The sequence below is a fragment of the Lutra lutra genome, chromosome 1 (genome assembly GCF_902655055.1).
Source record: "Lutra lutra chromosome 1, mLutLut1.2, whole genome shotgun sequence".
Classification (NCBI taxonomy): Eukaryota; Metazoa; Chordata; class Mammalia; order Carnivora; family Mustelidae; genus Lutra; species Lutra lutra.
Genome location: NC_062278.1, coordinates 12,948,982 through 12,966,485, shown reverse-complemented (window position 1 = coordinate 12,966,485; position 17,504 = coordinate 12,948,982). Strand labels below are relative to the sequence as shown.

General features: G+C 50.4%; 1 protein-coding gene across 3 annotated transcripts in view; it reads left to right on the top strand.

The window, feature by feature from the left end:
* HUNK (hormonally up-regulated Neu-associated kinase) overlaps positions 1-17,504 on the top strand; it is a 98,665-nt gene that overhangs the window by 30,876 nt on the left and 50,285 nt on the right. For 2 of the 3 annotated variants that reach the window (XM_047721067.1, XM_047721076.1), the window contains exon 2: positions 9,620-9,912. In XM_047721067.1, the coding sequence (XP_047577023.1) occupies positions 9,620-9,912 (293 nt within the window). Of the gene's footprint in view, positions 1-7,740; positions 7,810-9,619; positions 9,913-17,504 lie in introns of those variants that run through there. The other variant, XM_047721086.1, reaches the window with a different exon arrangement.

Here is a 17,504-nt window from a genome sequence, read left to right as displayed (position 1 = left end):
CTGTACTCATTCCTTCCTTCCATCAAGAATACTAGAGTGCTGTCTGTATGCCAGAGACCCTTCTGGATGGTGAGAGCGTGTCAGTGAAGACGGAGGACTGTGCCTTCCCCTCTGGGGCATCCAAGGGTCAGGCTGATCCCACACTCAATCAGCGGGCGGTGTAGGATTTAAGAAGTAACCAGTGCTAAGCGGGGAGAGCAGGCAGGAGTAAGGGGATTGTATTAAGGGCTTGGTGGTTATAGCTGTCAGCAGGGGGATACTCCTGTCACATCCGAGGAGCAGTAAGGAAGCAGTAGGTGAGCAGCGGGAACGGGAGGGGCACCAGAGGGCAATGGAGTCAGGGGGCAAGCTGGCTGCCTGTGGGGGGCTGTGGGCATCGTCAGCACTTGGCTCTTCCTCTGGGAGAAATGGGGGTTGGTCCTTGCTTTTGGAGAGCTTTCCTGTCCCCCCCCCCAACCCCTGATTAGTTGCTCTCGAGAAGGTGACAGGTCAGTCAGACCAGTTTAGGAGGGAGAAAGGCTCCCCGGCCCATGCCCAGTCCAGAATTAGCTGTGGCGTTGAGAGGGACTTAGGTGACCCCGGGAGTGGCTGGTGAAGAGTGACAGATCTTCTGCGCTGGAATGCCAGGGGTCCCAGACACACCCTTTAACTCTGGTCACTGCGCCTCTCTCCCCAGTGATTTCTCCTATACTCAGCCAGACGCTTGGGAAGCATGAAATGGCTTTATGAGGGAGGATGGCGGGATGGTTTCAGTCCACGCCTGGGGAGCAGGGGACATCAGCTCACTGCCTTTAGCTTGACAGTGATCCTAAATTTCTTTCTCTCTCTGACTTGCTCAGAGAGGGACGCCAGGGATACCCTTTGTGCAGTGTCCTCTGATCTGCTTCCGCTAACATTTAGTCTAAGTTGTGTGCCTTCTGTTGAGCCTGAAGTGGCGTCCCCAGGGCACGCAGGGGGTGGCTGTAGGCATCCGTCTTCGCTCCTTGTCTCCCGCTGTCCTTAGCTTGCACATGCCTTTGCTCTCGTACCTGTTTCCTGAGTTCCTCTGTTCCTGACACTGTGCCAGGCACTGGGCACACAAGGGCAACCACCATTTGAGGTGACAGTGGGGCTAGTGCCAAGAAGGGGTTTCTAAGAAGAAGAGAGTTCTAGGAAAAGGATGAGGCTTGAAAAAAGTAGAGAGGGGTCCAGCCCAGAGTCTGCGCAGGGGGTGTGGAGATGGGCGAATGTTGTGCTGAGAAGTAGGGACATCACGTTATAGCCCAGTAAAAGCACAGGGTAGAGTGAGGGATGGTGAGTGCCATGGTGGGCGCACAGGGCATGGGCACAGCTGGAATCAGACAGGTCTGGGAAGCCTCTCCTGGAAGGTGACTTTTCTCGAAGAGGGCACGTCTGTGTCTCTGCTTCATAATCCCACACAAGCTGAAACTCATCCATAGTGGCATTTCCACAGTCAAAGGGAAGGATTTTGGTCTGCCTGTCTTGTAGCGAAAGATGAGGAGGGCTGGAGTGGTTAGACCTACCCACGGCAGGAGCAGGGGTGCCCAGGAAGCCACCGTACTGACCACCTGTGGCAGACTGAGGGGACCCTCTGTCCTCCTTTCTTTCCTTCCTTCTCCCCCTCCCTTCCTTTCTCTCCCCTAGTAGCTCTCCAAGAGCCACGCACTGAGCTAGAAGCTGGGGGACCCAAAAGAGAGGCAACCTCCAGACCCTAGAGATCTCAGTGAGGTGTCCCAAGCTGTTAAGCATGTGTGGTGGGTGTGAGAGCTGGGGAGGTGTCGGTGACCTGAGGCAGTCCAGGCTGGAGAAGTAAACTGTCCTCTGAGGTCAGGAGGGAGGGGGGCCCGGCCAGGGAAGGGCCACCCTTTGGGAGCGAATTCCAGGCCGGGCTTGGGGACAGGACTGGGGAGGCAGCCCAGAGGGGTTGATGGAGACAGAGCTCAGAAAAGAGGTGTGAACATGACATGGGTGTTGGGTCTCACTGGCATACTGGTCACAAAGTAGGGGAGCCCAGAGAAGAGCCCGGCGGGTGGCGCATGAGCCCATCATCATGGAAGGAGGGAGGAGGCCTGGGGTAGAAGCTTGAGACGCCTCTCACCTCCTGACTGGGGGGCTCTGAGGGCCCCAGACCTGCCTGTGAGGACAACAGGGAGTGGTGGGGTTGGGAGCCTGGGGGCGGGCCTTCCTGGCTCTGTGTCCACTCCTCTTGCACAAACATGCTGCTCCCAGCAGTGAACACTTATTAAGGGCTTCCGTGAATGTTCTGGGTGCTGAGCACTCTTCCTGGGTGGCCTCGTTTCTCTCTCCAGCATCCCTATGAGGTATGCACTATTATCCTTCCCTGCATTTTAAATTTTTATTTTATTTTATTTAAGTAAGGAAGCTAAGGCTTAGAGAGGTCCAGGCTAACAAGTGGCAGAGACAGGCCCTGGTATCAAGGCCCCGGGGCCTCGGAGTCCGCAGGCCCAGCTGACATGCTGTGCCTCCCCGTCACCTACTGGAGGGTGGAAAGCAGGTGAGATCAGGAAAGAAACAGGTCTGGCTCCAGCCCTTGGTGAAGGGACATGAGCCTTTGGCTCTTAACTTAGGTTTTCATTCTTCTGCAGGATAAGGGAATCCCATAGAATTCTCTGATGCTTGGATGATTTCTTGGTCCGCTTGGGTGGCCTTGACTACAGGCCACACACTGAAGTTGTAAGCAACAGACACTTATTTTCTTATAGCTCTGGAGGCTAGATGTCCAGTAGGGTTGGTTTCTGGTGAGGCCTCCTTCCTTGTTTGTAGATGGCTGTCCTCTTGCTGCGTTCTCCTACGACCTTTCCGCTATGCATGTGCAGAGAGAGAGAGAGAGAGAGGGAGAGAGAGAGATCAGTGGTATCTCTTCCTCTTCTCAGACGAACACCAGTCCTACCAGATTAGGGCCCCACCCTTATCCTCGCCTTTAATCTTATATGTCTCCTAAAGGCTCTTTTCTCCAAATATAGTCACCTGGGGAGTTTGGCTTCCATACACACATTTTGTAGCAGGAGGACCCCCTTCAGTCCAGAACAGATGATAATCTTGAACCACGACAAAGGCTCTGAGTTCTCTCCATGAGAGGGTCTGGACCACGAGAGGGTCTGGAGATCTGGGTCTCTTCTATAGTATACACTTGGCATTTGGAACAGTGTCAAGTGTTATTTCAGGTGCTTAATAAATGTTTGCTGAAGGAGAAAAGAGTCATTTGAGTTTCACATACATTATTCATTAAGAAACCAAAGCATTCTGTGGGCGCCTGGGTGACTCAGTCCGTTAAATGCCCAGCTCCCGATTTTAGCTCAGGTCATGATCTCCGGAGTCCTGGGATCAAGCCCCACGTCCGCCTCCTCGCTCAGCGAGCAGTCTGCTTGAGGATTCTCTCCCTCCCTCTCCCTCTGCCTCTCCCCGACTCACGTGCCTGTGCGCTCTTTCTGTGTCTCAAATAAATAAATAAGTAAATCTTAAGAAAGAAAAAAAAAAAAGAAAGAAAGAAACCAAAACATTCTGGAAGAAAGCTCCTTTTTCGGCTAATTTCCATGTAATAAGAAAATGCTGTTGGTCATGGCCTCTTCCTCCCTATACCTTCTGATTATTTAAAACATGGCATGAAAGCGCTTACATTAAGGAAAGACCTAAACTTTTGAAACCACAGCACACATTGTTGGAAGGGTAAAACATCCGTGTGTGTTTTTGGGATGGTAAGAAGTAGGTCTTAGGTCAGCATTCTTTTTCTTAGTGCTCTGGAAGCTCCATTTTGCATCTGGCTTTTCCTTTCAGAGATGAGCCACATCTACAATTCTTGATGCACTTGACAGGAATGAATTTTAAAGGCAGCGGAAGGGGATCGAGGATGAAGGGATGAATTTTAAATCCCGTTAACTCTGATCCTATGTAGACGGTCTCAACAAAGTCAATATTTAAAGAAGATGAGAGACTAGGCTGCTATTAAACCACTGCCTTGGGATTTAAAAGCTACTCCATTCCAGAGAGTTCAGGACACCGACACGTGGGCCAGGTGTCTTTTTTAATCGGCTGGGGACAGAAACACACATTTTTTTTTAAATCTTAGCTGAGCTAAGCCGGAGTGCTTTTTCACTCTCTCTAGGCTGCTTCAGTCAAAGTAACATGGTAATGAGAATAAGAGCATCAATTTAAGGAGCACTTCCCATGTGCCTGACATCGTACTAAGTGCTTTGTCCCCATTATCTTAGGAACGACCTTGTGTCATGACGGGGTCAGATGATTTTGTGTTTCCTTCATTCAGTGTTGGAATTTTTTCTCCTAATACAGGCCGTTAAGCACGAATTCCTCTCTGCAACTCATCTTTCTCTTGATGAATTGGGATCCGGGCACTTGAGCTTCTCCCCTTTTCCCGCGTTGCTCCTCCCCCTCCCCCACATTGCTCCTCCCTCTCCCCCACGTTGCTCCTCCCCTTTTCCCGCGTTGCTCCTCCCCCTCCCCCACATTGCTCCTCCCTCTCCCCCACGTTGCTCCTCCCCTTTCCCCGCGTTGCTCCTCCCCCTCCATGCCGCGGACTCTTCCACCTCTTCCTTTGCATCTTCGAGTTCTCGCCTGCAGTTACCCCTTCTCGCCTGCATCTCCCCACCCCCGAACATTTATTTACGTATCTCAGAGAGCGAGCGAGAGAGAGAGAGAGAGAGAGAGAGAGAGAAAGAGAGAGAGAACTCAGCGGGAGGGGCAGAGGGAACCGGAGGGAGAATGTCAAGCAGACTCTGCCGGGAGCGGAGCCTGACTCGGGACTCCATCCCCATCTCACAACCCTGAGATCAGGACCTGAGCCCAAACCAAGAGTGGGACGTTTAACCCACCAAGCCACAAGCCACCCAGGCGCCCCTCTCCTGTATCTTCTATTCCCCACCCCATAGCCACCCAGTTATCATAGATATACTCATTATTTTGGCCTTGGGGGAATTTCCTTTCATTTCTTAGGAGCTTAGCTATTTAAATTTGCTGATCTTATCCATCATTGGTTGGCCTTTCTTCTTCTTCTTCTTCTTCTTCTTCTTCTTCTTCTTCTTCTTCTTCTTCTTCTTCTTCTTTTTGGTGGGAGGAGGGTGGGGTGGGGAGGACGCTAGGAGTTGCCAGGTTGTGAGAAATGCAGTTTCTTACTTCAATGAGAAGTTGGTGAATAACCTGTTTCAGCTGGAGTCCTCTGGAGCTGTGTTATTCTCTCTCTGCTCATCAACCCCCCCCACACCCCCCCCCCCCCTTCGGCAAGACTCAGAGACTCATCTTGGAAGCTTGAGGGCAATCTTGGAAAATGGATTCCTTGGTAAGACTTCGGGAGACTTTGCAACTTGACTCTGGTGAAGATCTGGAACCCTTGATTTCACCTTCCACAGCAAGACTTTTTCTCTTGATGTGCTCGGGATGCCGTCCAGGCTTCCGCACTCCCTCCACAACCCTGTCCTGCCCTCCCCGAACAACTGCTTCCAGTTGGGTCCTTGGCTTTGGTCTTCAGCGAGTCTGTACCCATTTAATTTTAACTTTTTAAAAACTCTCCTGACTCAAGCAGTTTCTCTTTTCAGACCCATCAGCATGCCAGGCTTCCACCGGGTAGAATCAGCGTTAGATCTATTCTGCCTGCAGATCTCTGATTACTGTCAAATTCAATTAGATCCCTCCCTTTGCTGATCATTGACTGCCTTTCCCTTAATTTCCCCTCTTAGTGTTTCCCACTTCGGTTGTTACAGATGACAACCAAAAGCTGTAATCAAGAACGGCATTCCATTTTCAGTATTATCAAGGCAGAGGGGATGAGTTTCGCGGGTGAATTAAAAAGCCTGGGGACGGGGTGGTGCTTGGAAATGGAGAGGGGTCGTTCGTGTGGTGACCTGGGGGCTGGAGGTCTTCACCAGGGGGCTCTCAGAGCCAGCAGAAGGTGGGAACCAAGGTACCCAGTGACAGGGGGCACATCTGGTGCACTAGTTTCCCGGAGCTGCCGAGACAGAGCTCCGCACACGTGGTAGCTCAAAGGAACGGAAATGTATTTTCTTCCATTCTGGAGGCCAGAAGTCCAAAGTCAATGTCATTGGACCAAAATCAAGGTGTTGCCAGGGTCGTGCTCCCTCCGATGGCTCTGACTTGGAGGCACACCCTGGCTTGTGGGCCTTCACCGTGTCTCTCCTCCTTCCCACATCCTGCTCCTCTGGGTATTTGTGCGAAATCTATGCCCCCCCCCACCGCCCCTCTATTTCATAAAGACTCTTGAGCTGACATTTAGGTCCCACTCAGAGAGTCCCGATTAATCTCATCTCAAAATCCTTCGTCTTTTCCGAATAAGGCCACATTCACACATTCCAGGGAGTAGGACCCAAAGTCTTTGGGTGGTCCTTACGTGACCTACGACAGGCGATTGAAGAGCTAAATAAATTATCTTCATAATTATTGTGTGTTGAAAAGGGCAGATCGTATTACTGCCTGGCTTTCAGACTATTGTCTGTTCATAGGACTTTGAAGAATTTCATTGCCAGAGGGTGTAATTTTTAAAACATTGCCACACAGACTCGAGCAGAGACTCTAATTGTACTTCTCAGCATCCCTTTCTCCCCCCCCTCCCCAGGAGACCATGGATACGTACACACGGGGACTCACGTGCACACACATAGGAGTGTATGTGTGGGTGTGGATGTCTGTGGGTGTCTAGGCATGTATTTGCACGTGTGTGTATGTGTATCTATATATTTTTTTCTTTTTGGGGGCGTCACAAATGAGTATAGTTTATAAAGCTTTTAGTCTAGCACTTCCTGACCTCTTTGGGACCAAATTGCAGCCACAGTGTAGCTTCACCCGCTGTGGGGGGACAAACTCAGCCCCAGGCTGACCTGGGTACAGCAGACCCCCAGGTTGTGTGGTGCATTGGCTGATTGTTCCCTCTTCATCATATCTTTGGATTAAGGACCTGAAGATCCCCCATTAAAGTGGATGAAGGGGTTCAGAAGGCACAAACTTCCAGTTAGAAGTAAGTCTTAGGGTTATAACACACGGCACGATGACTCTAGTTAATGATACCATCTTGTGTATCTGAAAGTTGCTGAGACAGGACAGAAAGGTTCATATCACACAAGCACAGAAGTTGTAACTATGTGTAGTGACGGATGTTCACCAAATTTATCGTGGTAATCCATTTGTAGGCTCGACACCATCTCAAATCAGGATGTCGTATACCCAAAACTGCTGTGATGTTGCATGTCAATTAGAAACTAAAAAAAAGAAATAAATAAGTGAGACTGCTCTCCAGAAGAGATAATAAATTAAGATATTTAGGATTTGCTCAGGTAGTAAACTGTTGGTCCCTTACTGTTTATGCAGAGTGTGTGTGATGGAGAGGAGGAGCGTGGTCTCTGCTTCAAGGGATGGGCGCTTTCAGGGGGATCCCAGCTGATGGCTGTGGTGGGCCCGAGGGAAAAGGAGTGAAAGCACCCTCTGGGAGGGAGGTGGGATTTGAGTTAATGGCTTGAGGACTGGAGTGTTCAGATGGGTGGGGGGTGTGTGGCATGAGCACAAGCTTGGAGGGTAACCTGATGTGTGTTTGGGAGAAAGAGGAGACCGGCTGCCCAGGGCAGCCGGGGTTGGCCCAGGTGGTAGAGCTTGAGTGCCGGGACAGGGAGTGTGGACCTTGCCCTGTAGGCAGTGGTAAGTCCTGAAGAGATTTACACGAGAAATCGGAGTTCCAGACCCAATGATTTTAGGGCAGAGCATAGAGTAACTTCAAGGGGAGCCAAGACAAGCACTGGGGAAATGAGGTAGGACATTGATGTCATAGTCCAGGTGAGTGGTGGCCAGATTTAATTATTATTTTATTATTTTTAAAGATTTTCCCTATTTATTTGAAAGATAGTGAGTGAGGGAGAATGTGAGAGCATGAGCGGGGGGAGGGGCAGAGGGAGAAGCAGACTCCCCGCTGAGCAGGGAGCCTGATGTGGGACTTGAACACGGGATCCTGAGATCATGACCTGAGCCAAAGGCAGATGTTTAACCAACTGAGACACCCAGGTGCCCCCAAGACTTAATTATTATTATTTTTTAAGATATTTTATTTATTTGACAGAGAGAAATCACAAGTAGGCAGAGCAGCAGGCAGAGGGGGAAGCAGGCTCCCCACTGAGCAGAGATCCCGATGCGGGGCTCGATCCCAGGACCCTGAGATCATGACCTGAGCCGAAGGCAGAGGCTTAACCCACTGAGCCACCCAGGCGCCCCGACTTAATTAATTTTAATCACAAACCTGTGTCAGGAAAATAATGTGTGAACGCCTCACTGCAAATACTGTCTATCAGTCATCTATGAATCATTCATTTTTTGATCTCTGTCCTAACTCTGTACTAATGTATTGAGTATATCATGAGGTTATAAAATATAATCACACAAAAGGCAATAAATACAAGTGGAAGGGCCACTCTTCAGGTCCCGCACCCTGTGACTCAGTAGCCTTCCATGAGAGCGTCCCTTGGGTGGTTAGGGTCCCAGGGATGGTGCGTCCGGGTGCTGGAGACATGGTTCCAAATGAACCCGATCGGTGGCATGGGCAGAGAGGAAGGGTGGTGAGGAGCCCGCAGCAGAAGGAATCGACATGATGTCAGCGGCTGTTCGCATAGCAAGATGAGCGAAGTCACAAAAGGCAAAAACAGTGGTGTGTTTTAGGGCACGGTGAGCAGGGGGGTGAACGCCACCGAAGAGAAGGGGTGTAGATTTGGCTGGAAAAGGCAAAATCCCCCCACTCTTTCCCTGCCTTTATACAAAGCTGGAGGGTCTGTGTGTGTGACGTGTCGATTGTGGGGCAGTGACCCAGGAGGTCTGTCCTGTGGGTAGCTGGGATCCTGATGGGGGGCCAAGAGCTAACCTGTACCATAACTCACCAAGAGAATGAGGTGAATGCTGGAGGCCAGGGGGCCTGGGGCAGGGCAGGGAAAGGGTGGGTGGAAGGAGAGGGTGTTGTATCCCCCATGTCCCCAACCACAGCTTAGAACTGAAGATCGGGCTGATTTTGCTCCTTCAGAAGTGGATTCCCCGGGGAACCCAGCCCCCTGGACAGATGGCAGCTCAGCCTGAGAGGGAGCCAGGAGAGGCCCTTGGCTGGAGTTGAATTTGGCATTTCAGGGCGTGGTCATCACTGACTCTTCACTGCACCTTCCAGATGACCATTGATGTTGGCCTAATTTCACTTTCTTCCTTAATAAGTGGATCTGGTTCCTGATGTTACAGCTTTCCCTTTTCCCTTTGATGCTATTTTATTTTAATTTTTTTTAAGATTTTATTTATTTATTTGATGGAGTGAGAGACACAGCAAGAGAGGGAACAGAAGCAGGGGAGTGGAAGTGGGAGAAGCAGGCTTCCAGCTGAGCAGGGAGCCCGATGCGGGGCTTGATCCCAGGACCCAGCAATCATGACCTGAGCCGAAGGCAGACGCTTAATAACTGAGCCACCCAGGTGCCCCATCCCCTTGGTGCCATTTTAAATCAGGTTTTTCTCCTGGGACAGGGGAGTAGCTATGTATCTCCCTGGGGTTCTTTTGAATGGCAAAGGGAACAAGCTCTGGTTGCAGGGCCTGACAACAGCCATGTTCTCGGTATCTCCTCAGGTAGCCATAAAGGTCATTGACAAGAAGAGAGCCAAAAAGGACACTTACGTCACCAAGAACCTTCGGCGAGAAGGGCAGATTCAGCAGATGATCCGTCATCCCAACATCACCCAGCTCCTCGATATCTTGGAGACGGAGAATAGCTATTACCTGGTCATGGAGCTGTGTCCTGGGGGCAACCTGATGCACAAGATCTACGAGAAGAAGCGTCTGGAGGAGTCTGAAGCCCGAAGATACATCAGGCAGCTCATCTCCGCCGTGGAGCACCTGCACCGGGCTGGAGTGGTGCACAGGTGAGGGCCCTGCCCTGCTCGCGATCACGACTCTGTGCTGAATGGCTGGACAGCGCTTCCGCATGCTCTGCGCAAGGCTGAATGGTTGCAGGGGGCTTTAACCGTTCTTGTGCATGTGTCGTGGAATTATTCTGTGGGCTGGATTAATGCCGTTGAGGCGTTAAGAGAGTGATATCAGGAGCCAGAGCACCTGGGTTTGCATCCTGGCTCTACCCTTTCACAGTTGTGTGACGCTGGGCAAGTTACTTAGCCACTCTGAACCTCAGTCTCTTCTTCTGTAAAATGGGAATAATAATGATACTTACCTTGTGGCTGGTGTAAGGGTTAACAGAGAAGGCTATGAGTGAATATATGAGAAGTGCTTGGAAGCAGGCTTGGTACGTAGTTAACAGCCACGTTGAGTGTTGGCTGCTCTTCTGACTTGGAAAGAGTAATGAGACCAGTTGCTCGGGAGTCTGAAAGAAGAATCTGTTACGATGGCATGAGATGGTTTTTCGGCTTGTGCTAAGGATGATGCTTTCATTATATTTGCTTTACCTGTGGTAGTCGCTCCATAGATGTGTTATTCAGCTGAACTGAATCAGCATGTAAATTGTGACCTTGCACTTTCAAGGGCGGGGTTTTCCCATAAGCCACACCCACCTTTCGAATGCTTACAAAAATCAAACTTTTTCTTGAAATGGTCTGCTCCCTCCTGAGGAGGAGCTCCACAAGGAGAAGGGAAAGGAAATAGCATTCTTGGCAATGTTTCCATTTTTAGTTCTGTATTAAAAGGAAGTGAGAAAAAAAAATTTTTTTTTAAAAAGTGTCCGTCTTTTCCTCCCAAGGAAACATGGACTTCACCAATAAATGTGTAGTTCTTCGTTCTTGAAGTTATGATCAGTAATCACTCTGGGTTGTTGAGAAAAATTATGGGTCCTGTTTCATTGATTATCACTCCTTTTTATGGCTGTTTACTAGTCCATTGCATGGAGAGACCCTGTTTGTGTATCTGTTCATCAGCTGGTGGACATTTGGGCTGTTTACACCTTTTGGCTGCTGTGAACGATGCTGCTTTGAACCTTCATATATAGGTTATAGCATGAGCATGTGTTTTCCCTTCTGCAAAATTCTGGCTTTAGGAGCGGAACTGCTAGGTCACATGGCCGCTCTGTGTTTGACTTTTGGACCAGACACATATTTTTAAAAATTCAGCTTCTCATGGTGCATGTTCTGGGTTTGAAAACCACTCATATTCTAATGGGTGCAGAGGGCAGCTCTAGGCCTTTCGTTGACAGAACCTGTAGGCTTTCCAGGTGAAGAGGGCTTTCCCTGCTCACGGGCTCGGATGCTCTGCCCCATTGGGCGAAGCCTTGGGACACTGAAGGGGGAGGTCCCCTGGCTTGGGGCTGCTCTGGGGCCAGCCCTGGCCAGGCACCCCGTAAGTGGATCGTTCCCTCCCCGAGGTGAGAGACTTTCTCTGTGAACATAATTTTAGTCACCCGTGTCGTCACGAAATCACAGTTCATTCGAACTCTTGGAGTTGAGATCTGCAAGGAAGGGAACATTCAGAAATTTTAAGTGAATAACACTATTTTTGGCTCTCTCCCACAATACCGGTGTGAAGCCTGCCCTGTCACCACTCTGCCATGATTAGGAGAAGGACAACGGTGAGTGTGCCTGGTTCTCGCTCTGTTTATGGCGATGACAAAGGCACAGAAGCCCCGGGAATGAATCAGCCAGGATAACGGGCTCTGTTGGCCACAGCGGAACCTGGATGTGGGGGCTGAGCTTTTCTGCGGGGCAGGGGGGATGCTCGGGGTGTTGTGACAAGGGCTTCATGCTTTCAGACCTCAGAGGAGGGCCCAACGTCACAGGCCTCCGGGGACACACAAGGGAAAGCCGGGGAGGGCTGTGCATGACTCTCCGGCCTCTCGCGCAGAAAACTCTCAACACCCCTTTTCAAGTAATTTTAACAAATTCCAATCCTTCTCAGCGCAATTACTGTCAGAATGTCAAAGGAATGAATTTAATAATGTTTTGATAGCAAAGACGGGCGCTTTTCTTCCTCTGATCTCTGGTGTTCTACTTCTTCCTTGCTCCTTGGAAAGAGATCCGTCAGCCTGGAAGGGCAGAGGCTCAGATCTTTTAAAGTTCGGGAGGGTTGGAAAGCTGGGTGTTGTTTTGGAGGAGTTCTTCCTGTTTCTCTCTAGAAATCACGGTAAAGAGCGCCAGTGCGCACAGACGTCGTTGGGGGTTAGGTAGTGGAGACCTTGCGTGAGAATGGGTGACTTCAGCTGAATGTCGTGGTTTTCCCGGATTCTATGCCGCCAGCTCTTAGCACACTGGACCCAGCTTGCTGCTGGTGCGCTTTTCCCTGTAGCCCCTCTCCTTGGTGGGAATTTCTCTCCTCTGTGCTGCAGAGATGGAATGAATTTCATAATTCCTTTGAAGGTAGATTTTGCAATGAGTAAGAGACTGTAGTATTTTGGGGGTGGCCCGGAGTCACTGGTGGACAGATTTCGGAGCAAATAGATTGGATCAGCCCAAAGGATTCAGGGTAAATTTTGGCGTCTGTGCGCATGCAATGATTGGACGGGCTTTCGGTTCCACTTACGAGGTCAGAGAGTGTGCTCTAAATGCGCAATTCCTGATTAGGCTGATACTGTATCCTAGGGTTCTCATCAGCTTAATGCTTGGCAAAGCCCTCGTTTCCTGTGACATGGGATCTAAATATTTAATTATCTACTCAGAACTACTAAAAGATCATTTAAAGGAAGCAAATCTCGAAAAATCATGTAAATATTCTAAGTGGAAAAAGAAAAAAAGAAACCAAAGCTCTATCTAGCAGATTCCCTGAGCTGGCAGAGAAATTTGTTTGTAAACTGGACCCACCAATACCTTTGTGACTTTTGCTGTAAGAGGGCTGCGACGGCGACCTTTTACAAAAGAAGTGTATGGTCCCGTTTCTTCATTACCCCGTGTTAGGATCGCCTGAGATACTCCACGTTGAAGAGTTTTTGCTTTTTCTTTTCTCTTTCCCTCAAACGTGCTTACCCAGCACGATGCCAAAACCTGACGATTTGCCTGTTGTCGATGGAGCATTGACGCTTAACATCCATCATTGAAAAGTGTGATTATACCGAGAGGCTAATTTGAGATTCATCTGCTCATTCAAAATAACAAAATCCAATCAAACTGTACAGACAAAACATAACAGGGTCACACAATACCGCCCTCCCTAAGCAGGAAGAGACAAGCCATGGGGCCCCGCGGGACCAGGACAGAGAGACACATGATCAAAGGGAGCGAGAGCCCGAGTTTGGACGGACGTCAGGGCTGCCGCTCCCAAGGCCATGACCTTACTCATTCATCAGTATGGGGAAAGGGCCCTCTGTGCTCAAGAGAAATGCCGGGGAAGAGAGGGACGCTTCTTTGTTCTCTTGGGCCTGACAAGAAGCACTAGAAGGGTCTTGAGTTCTTTTAACCCTTAGGTTTTCTTGGAGAGGGGAGGGGTAGGGGAAGGCTGAGGAGATTAAGAACTGTTTGGGCTCCCAGGGCCTTCTGCGGAGAGAGAGAGCACCTATCCAGAGGCACTGGTGATATATATCAAAGGTTTTGTGTTTTAGTTGGGTTTTAAAAATATGATCGGAACTACGAGACTTCACAGAGCTCTAATGCAGCAGCTTTGCGGAGTGGGGTGTCCCACGGTCAGGGGTGTTGATTCGGAAGCTAGACCGCCCGCCCCCATCTGCCGGCTGTGCCACTTACAAGCCACATTGGGGCAAATCACTCGGGCTTTCATGCCTCCCTCCACAATGGGGATAATGGATTATCTATTTCACGTGGCAGTTGTGAGGACCGAGAGTCAATTCAGGTATCGTGTCAAAACTGAGACAGTAGGGGGGCACCTGGGTAGCTCAGTGGGTTAAAGCCTCTGCCTTCAGCTCAGGTCATGATCCCAGGGTCCTGGGATCGAGCCCCACATTAGGCTTTCTGCTCAGCAGGGAGCCTGCTTCCTCCTCTCTCTCTGCCTACTTCTGATCTGTCTGTCAAATAAATAAGTAAAATCTTAAAAAAAAAAAAAAAGAAAAAAGAAAACTGAGACAGTAGGGACGGAGCACATGCTCTTATCGCTCCCGAGCCCACCTCATTCATTCTGTACCTGGGAAACTGAGCGCTTAGCTTCCCCGATGTCCTGGACTCACACTCGTCCCGCTCATCCTTCAGGTCCTTGCCCTAAGCTCACCTCCTCCAGGCGGCTCTCCGGGCTAGGCCACCCTGATCATAGACTCACGCTGCATTTCCACTTTGCTTTCCAAACACTTTTCTCGAACGATGACTGACTTTGTTTGATATCTGTTTTCTGCACAGGCCACAAGCGAGCTCAGCCTCGAGCCCGGCAAGCACGCAGCAAGACTTTGTTGAAGGCATGAAGGGGAAGTTGAATGAGCACAGCTAGTGTCAGAGTTGGTCCTGGGGATGGAAGTTTTCTGGTAGCCAGGTCCATGGTCATTCTGGAATATTCCATACTGTCCCTGGAATTTCAAGGGAGTTTCCTCATGGACTTAGTACCAGTTTGTTTATTTTTCAGGTCACAATCTGTAGAGTTGCATCTTGCACTGTAGGAACTCAATAAAAGGTTTCATTCTGAATAAATGAATCAGGTGCATGCTTAACAAATTATTCTTGTATTGTATCAAATTGCCCATATTGTAAGTAAACCAGTGATTAACCACCCACCCCAAAAAAAAACCCACAAAAAACACCTCTCCTGTTTCCTGCAAAATGCTGATGGCCTTGGGGAGTTGTGTGCTTTTCTTGGATACTTTATTCTTAGCTTATTGCTAAAATCCATCTCCACAGGCACAGAGCTCGCCTCTATACTTAACCCTGTCTGCGTTTGCTCTGGCCATCCCCTGGGCTCCTGCTCCCTGACCTTTCATTTGAGGGCTAATGGCCCCCAATGCTGTTTGCTTATCACCCAATTAATCACCCTCCCGAGTCTCTGCTGGGCCCTCCAGTGCACTAGGCTCAGCGCCGTTATTACCCTCCGCTTCAGCCTCTTGTCTCTTCCTGCTGGCGGCTGGCTGGCCTCCCGGTTGGCCTCCGAGGGGCCACCAGACGCTTGGGCACATTCGCGCATGGACTCCTGCTCATGGCCTGCCAGGCCGCCATGGTCGGGACGCCGTTTTTTAGACCAAAATCAGGCACTTTGTGTTGAAATGACTTGCCCAGGGCCGCAGGGCAGTGGGTCAGAGAGCCTGTCTCTCCTTGTCCCCGCCTTGTCCTGAGACCACTCAGTGCATCTGCCCTGGGTCTTCCCGTCTCCTCCGCCGCTCACGCCACCAGGCTACCTGCTTTCGCGGCCTTGAACCCTGGCTGTGCTTGGCACCTGGTTCTTCACTCTCATCTTCCGCTTCCACCTGAGTGGCCCCATTCAGGGGTCCCTCCATCTAGGCTGGAGGGTTGTTAGGGGCCCGACCTTTGATCTTCCCTTCGGGGCTGGGTGGGGCCTGGAGAAGCCCTGGAGAGCCTCTTCCTCTACTCCCATCCCAGTGTTCTGGGTGTGTGTGCCTGCGTGTGTGCTCATGTGTGCACACACACACATGCTCGCCCACGTGCACACACAAGCATGCGTGTGCACATGCACCCACCCACACGCACACATGCACTCGTGCACTCATGCACTCCTGCGCTCATGCACACTCACACGTCCACCCACATACGCATGCACACATGCACTCCTGCACACTCACATGCCCACCCACATACACTTGCACGCATGCACACATGCACACTCATACGCCCACCCACATACACATGCGCACATGCACTCGTGCAAACATGCACACTCACGCACCCACCCACATACATATGCACACGTGCACTTGTGCACTCAAGCACACTCATGCGCCCACCCATGTACCCATGCACATATGCACACGTGCACTCGTGCACTTATGCACACTCACATGCCTACACATGCACCGATACACTCGTGCACTTATGCACACTCACACAGCCCACCCACATACACATGCACACCCACATGTGCACATGTGCACACCCATGCCCACCCATATACACACATGCCTGTGCACACATACACATGCCTGCCCACCCACGTACACACACATGCGCACACATGTACACATCCACACACAACTCACGCACACACATGCTTCCCCGCCACACCTCCTCGGCACTGCTCCTGGCTGCCTCTGGTCTGAAGGGGCCCAGCAGCTGCTTCCCCTCCCCTCACCCCCTGAGCACTGGGGCCCTGTATGTTTGTTATGGCAACGGGGTCAACACACGCCCCTCTGTCTGGGAGGGCTGTGACTGGAGTTCTTGGTGGCTAGCCTCCAGACCTTAGAGATTGCCATCGGTTAAGAAATGCCAGTAGAGTGTGGGTGAACGAGTAGGTGCAGGGGAGTGTGCTTCGTAGCCTGTGGGTGAACCTTTAATTGTTAGTCCTGTTGGAGCTTGTTCTTTTGAAATAAACTAGAACAAAGGGCTGGTGATTAGGGCTCTGCCCTGGGCCCTCTCAGTCTCCCCAGTCTCCCCCTTCCTGAAGCATGGTACACCCTGAGACCCACGGTCAGGTCTGCAGAGCGCTGTGATGAGAGACCCTTGCGCATGTCTCCCAGAATGGCCCAGTTTCCAGAGGAGGGTCCGTGCCTGTACCCTGGGAGGCCTTTTCTGGGCTGGGTTCCCTCCTTTGTTCCCAAGACACATGGTAACTTCCTTTAGTAAATTCCCAAGATACATGCATCCTCCTGCCCCAGCATTGTCTAGGTAAACCGATCCTCTGGTGCCCCCTTATTGGGGCACGCCCTGTCCTCTTTCTTGCTTGTCTTGACCCTTCTTTGAAGCTCCTTTGGCCAAGGAAAAAGCTATTTCCCCCATCCGTGGGGCCTTCTTCTTTCCTTCCCTTTTTTTCCCCGAGTTACAAGTTTACTCCGAATTTCCAGTTTGCCTACCACGAAGAGAAACTCCTCACCCTGCAGGACCGTGGGAAGAGCGTCCTACTTCTCTCTCCTCTCCATAAAGTGATTAATATGATCGAGGAACATTACTGTGAAATTGAGCATTGCCTCCATCATCAAGTGCGAACCAGTCAGCTGTCCAGAACCTTCCTTCCCCCATGTCAAATCTGACACTTAAGAGAGCCAAATATTTTGTTCTTGGGGGTGGAGCTAGCGTCAGCACCATGCTTTTCACATGATTCATGGGAGGATTTCTGGATAACAGAGGCCTACCAGTCTTTTCTTTTAAAGCTACCTCGTAATAGCTAACACTAAAACCTTATGAATAGATTCATCCCTCTTTTATTATTCAAAGAGGTGTCTCTTAGTTTTGTGGCCTCTTGGGAATATCTTGTGGTTCCTTTGGTCATTGTCGATGAGCTAGGCAGAGGGTCCGAGTGGCCCACTGTGCTGAATGGGACTCATTATTAATTGCAGGGGGTAAGAATCCTCCCACTGCCGTGAACATCCTGGGTGAGGCACTTGTGACTGTGGCCATAACGTTCCTAGCACTGAACTCCTAGGGAAAGGGGAAAAATACCCAAAAGCTACTTTTTAAAGAATTAAGAGATTTTATTTTTTTTA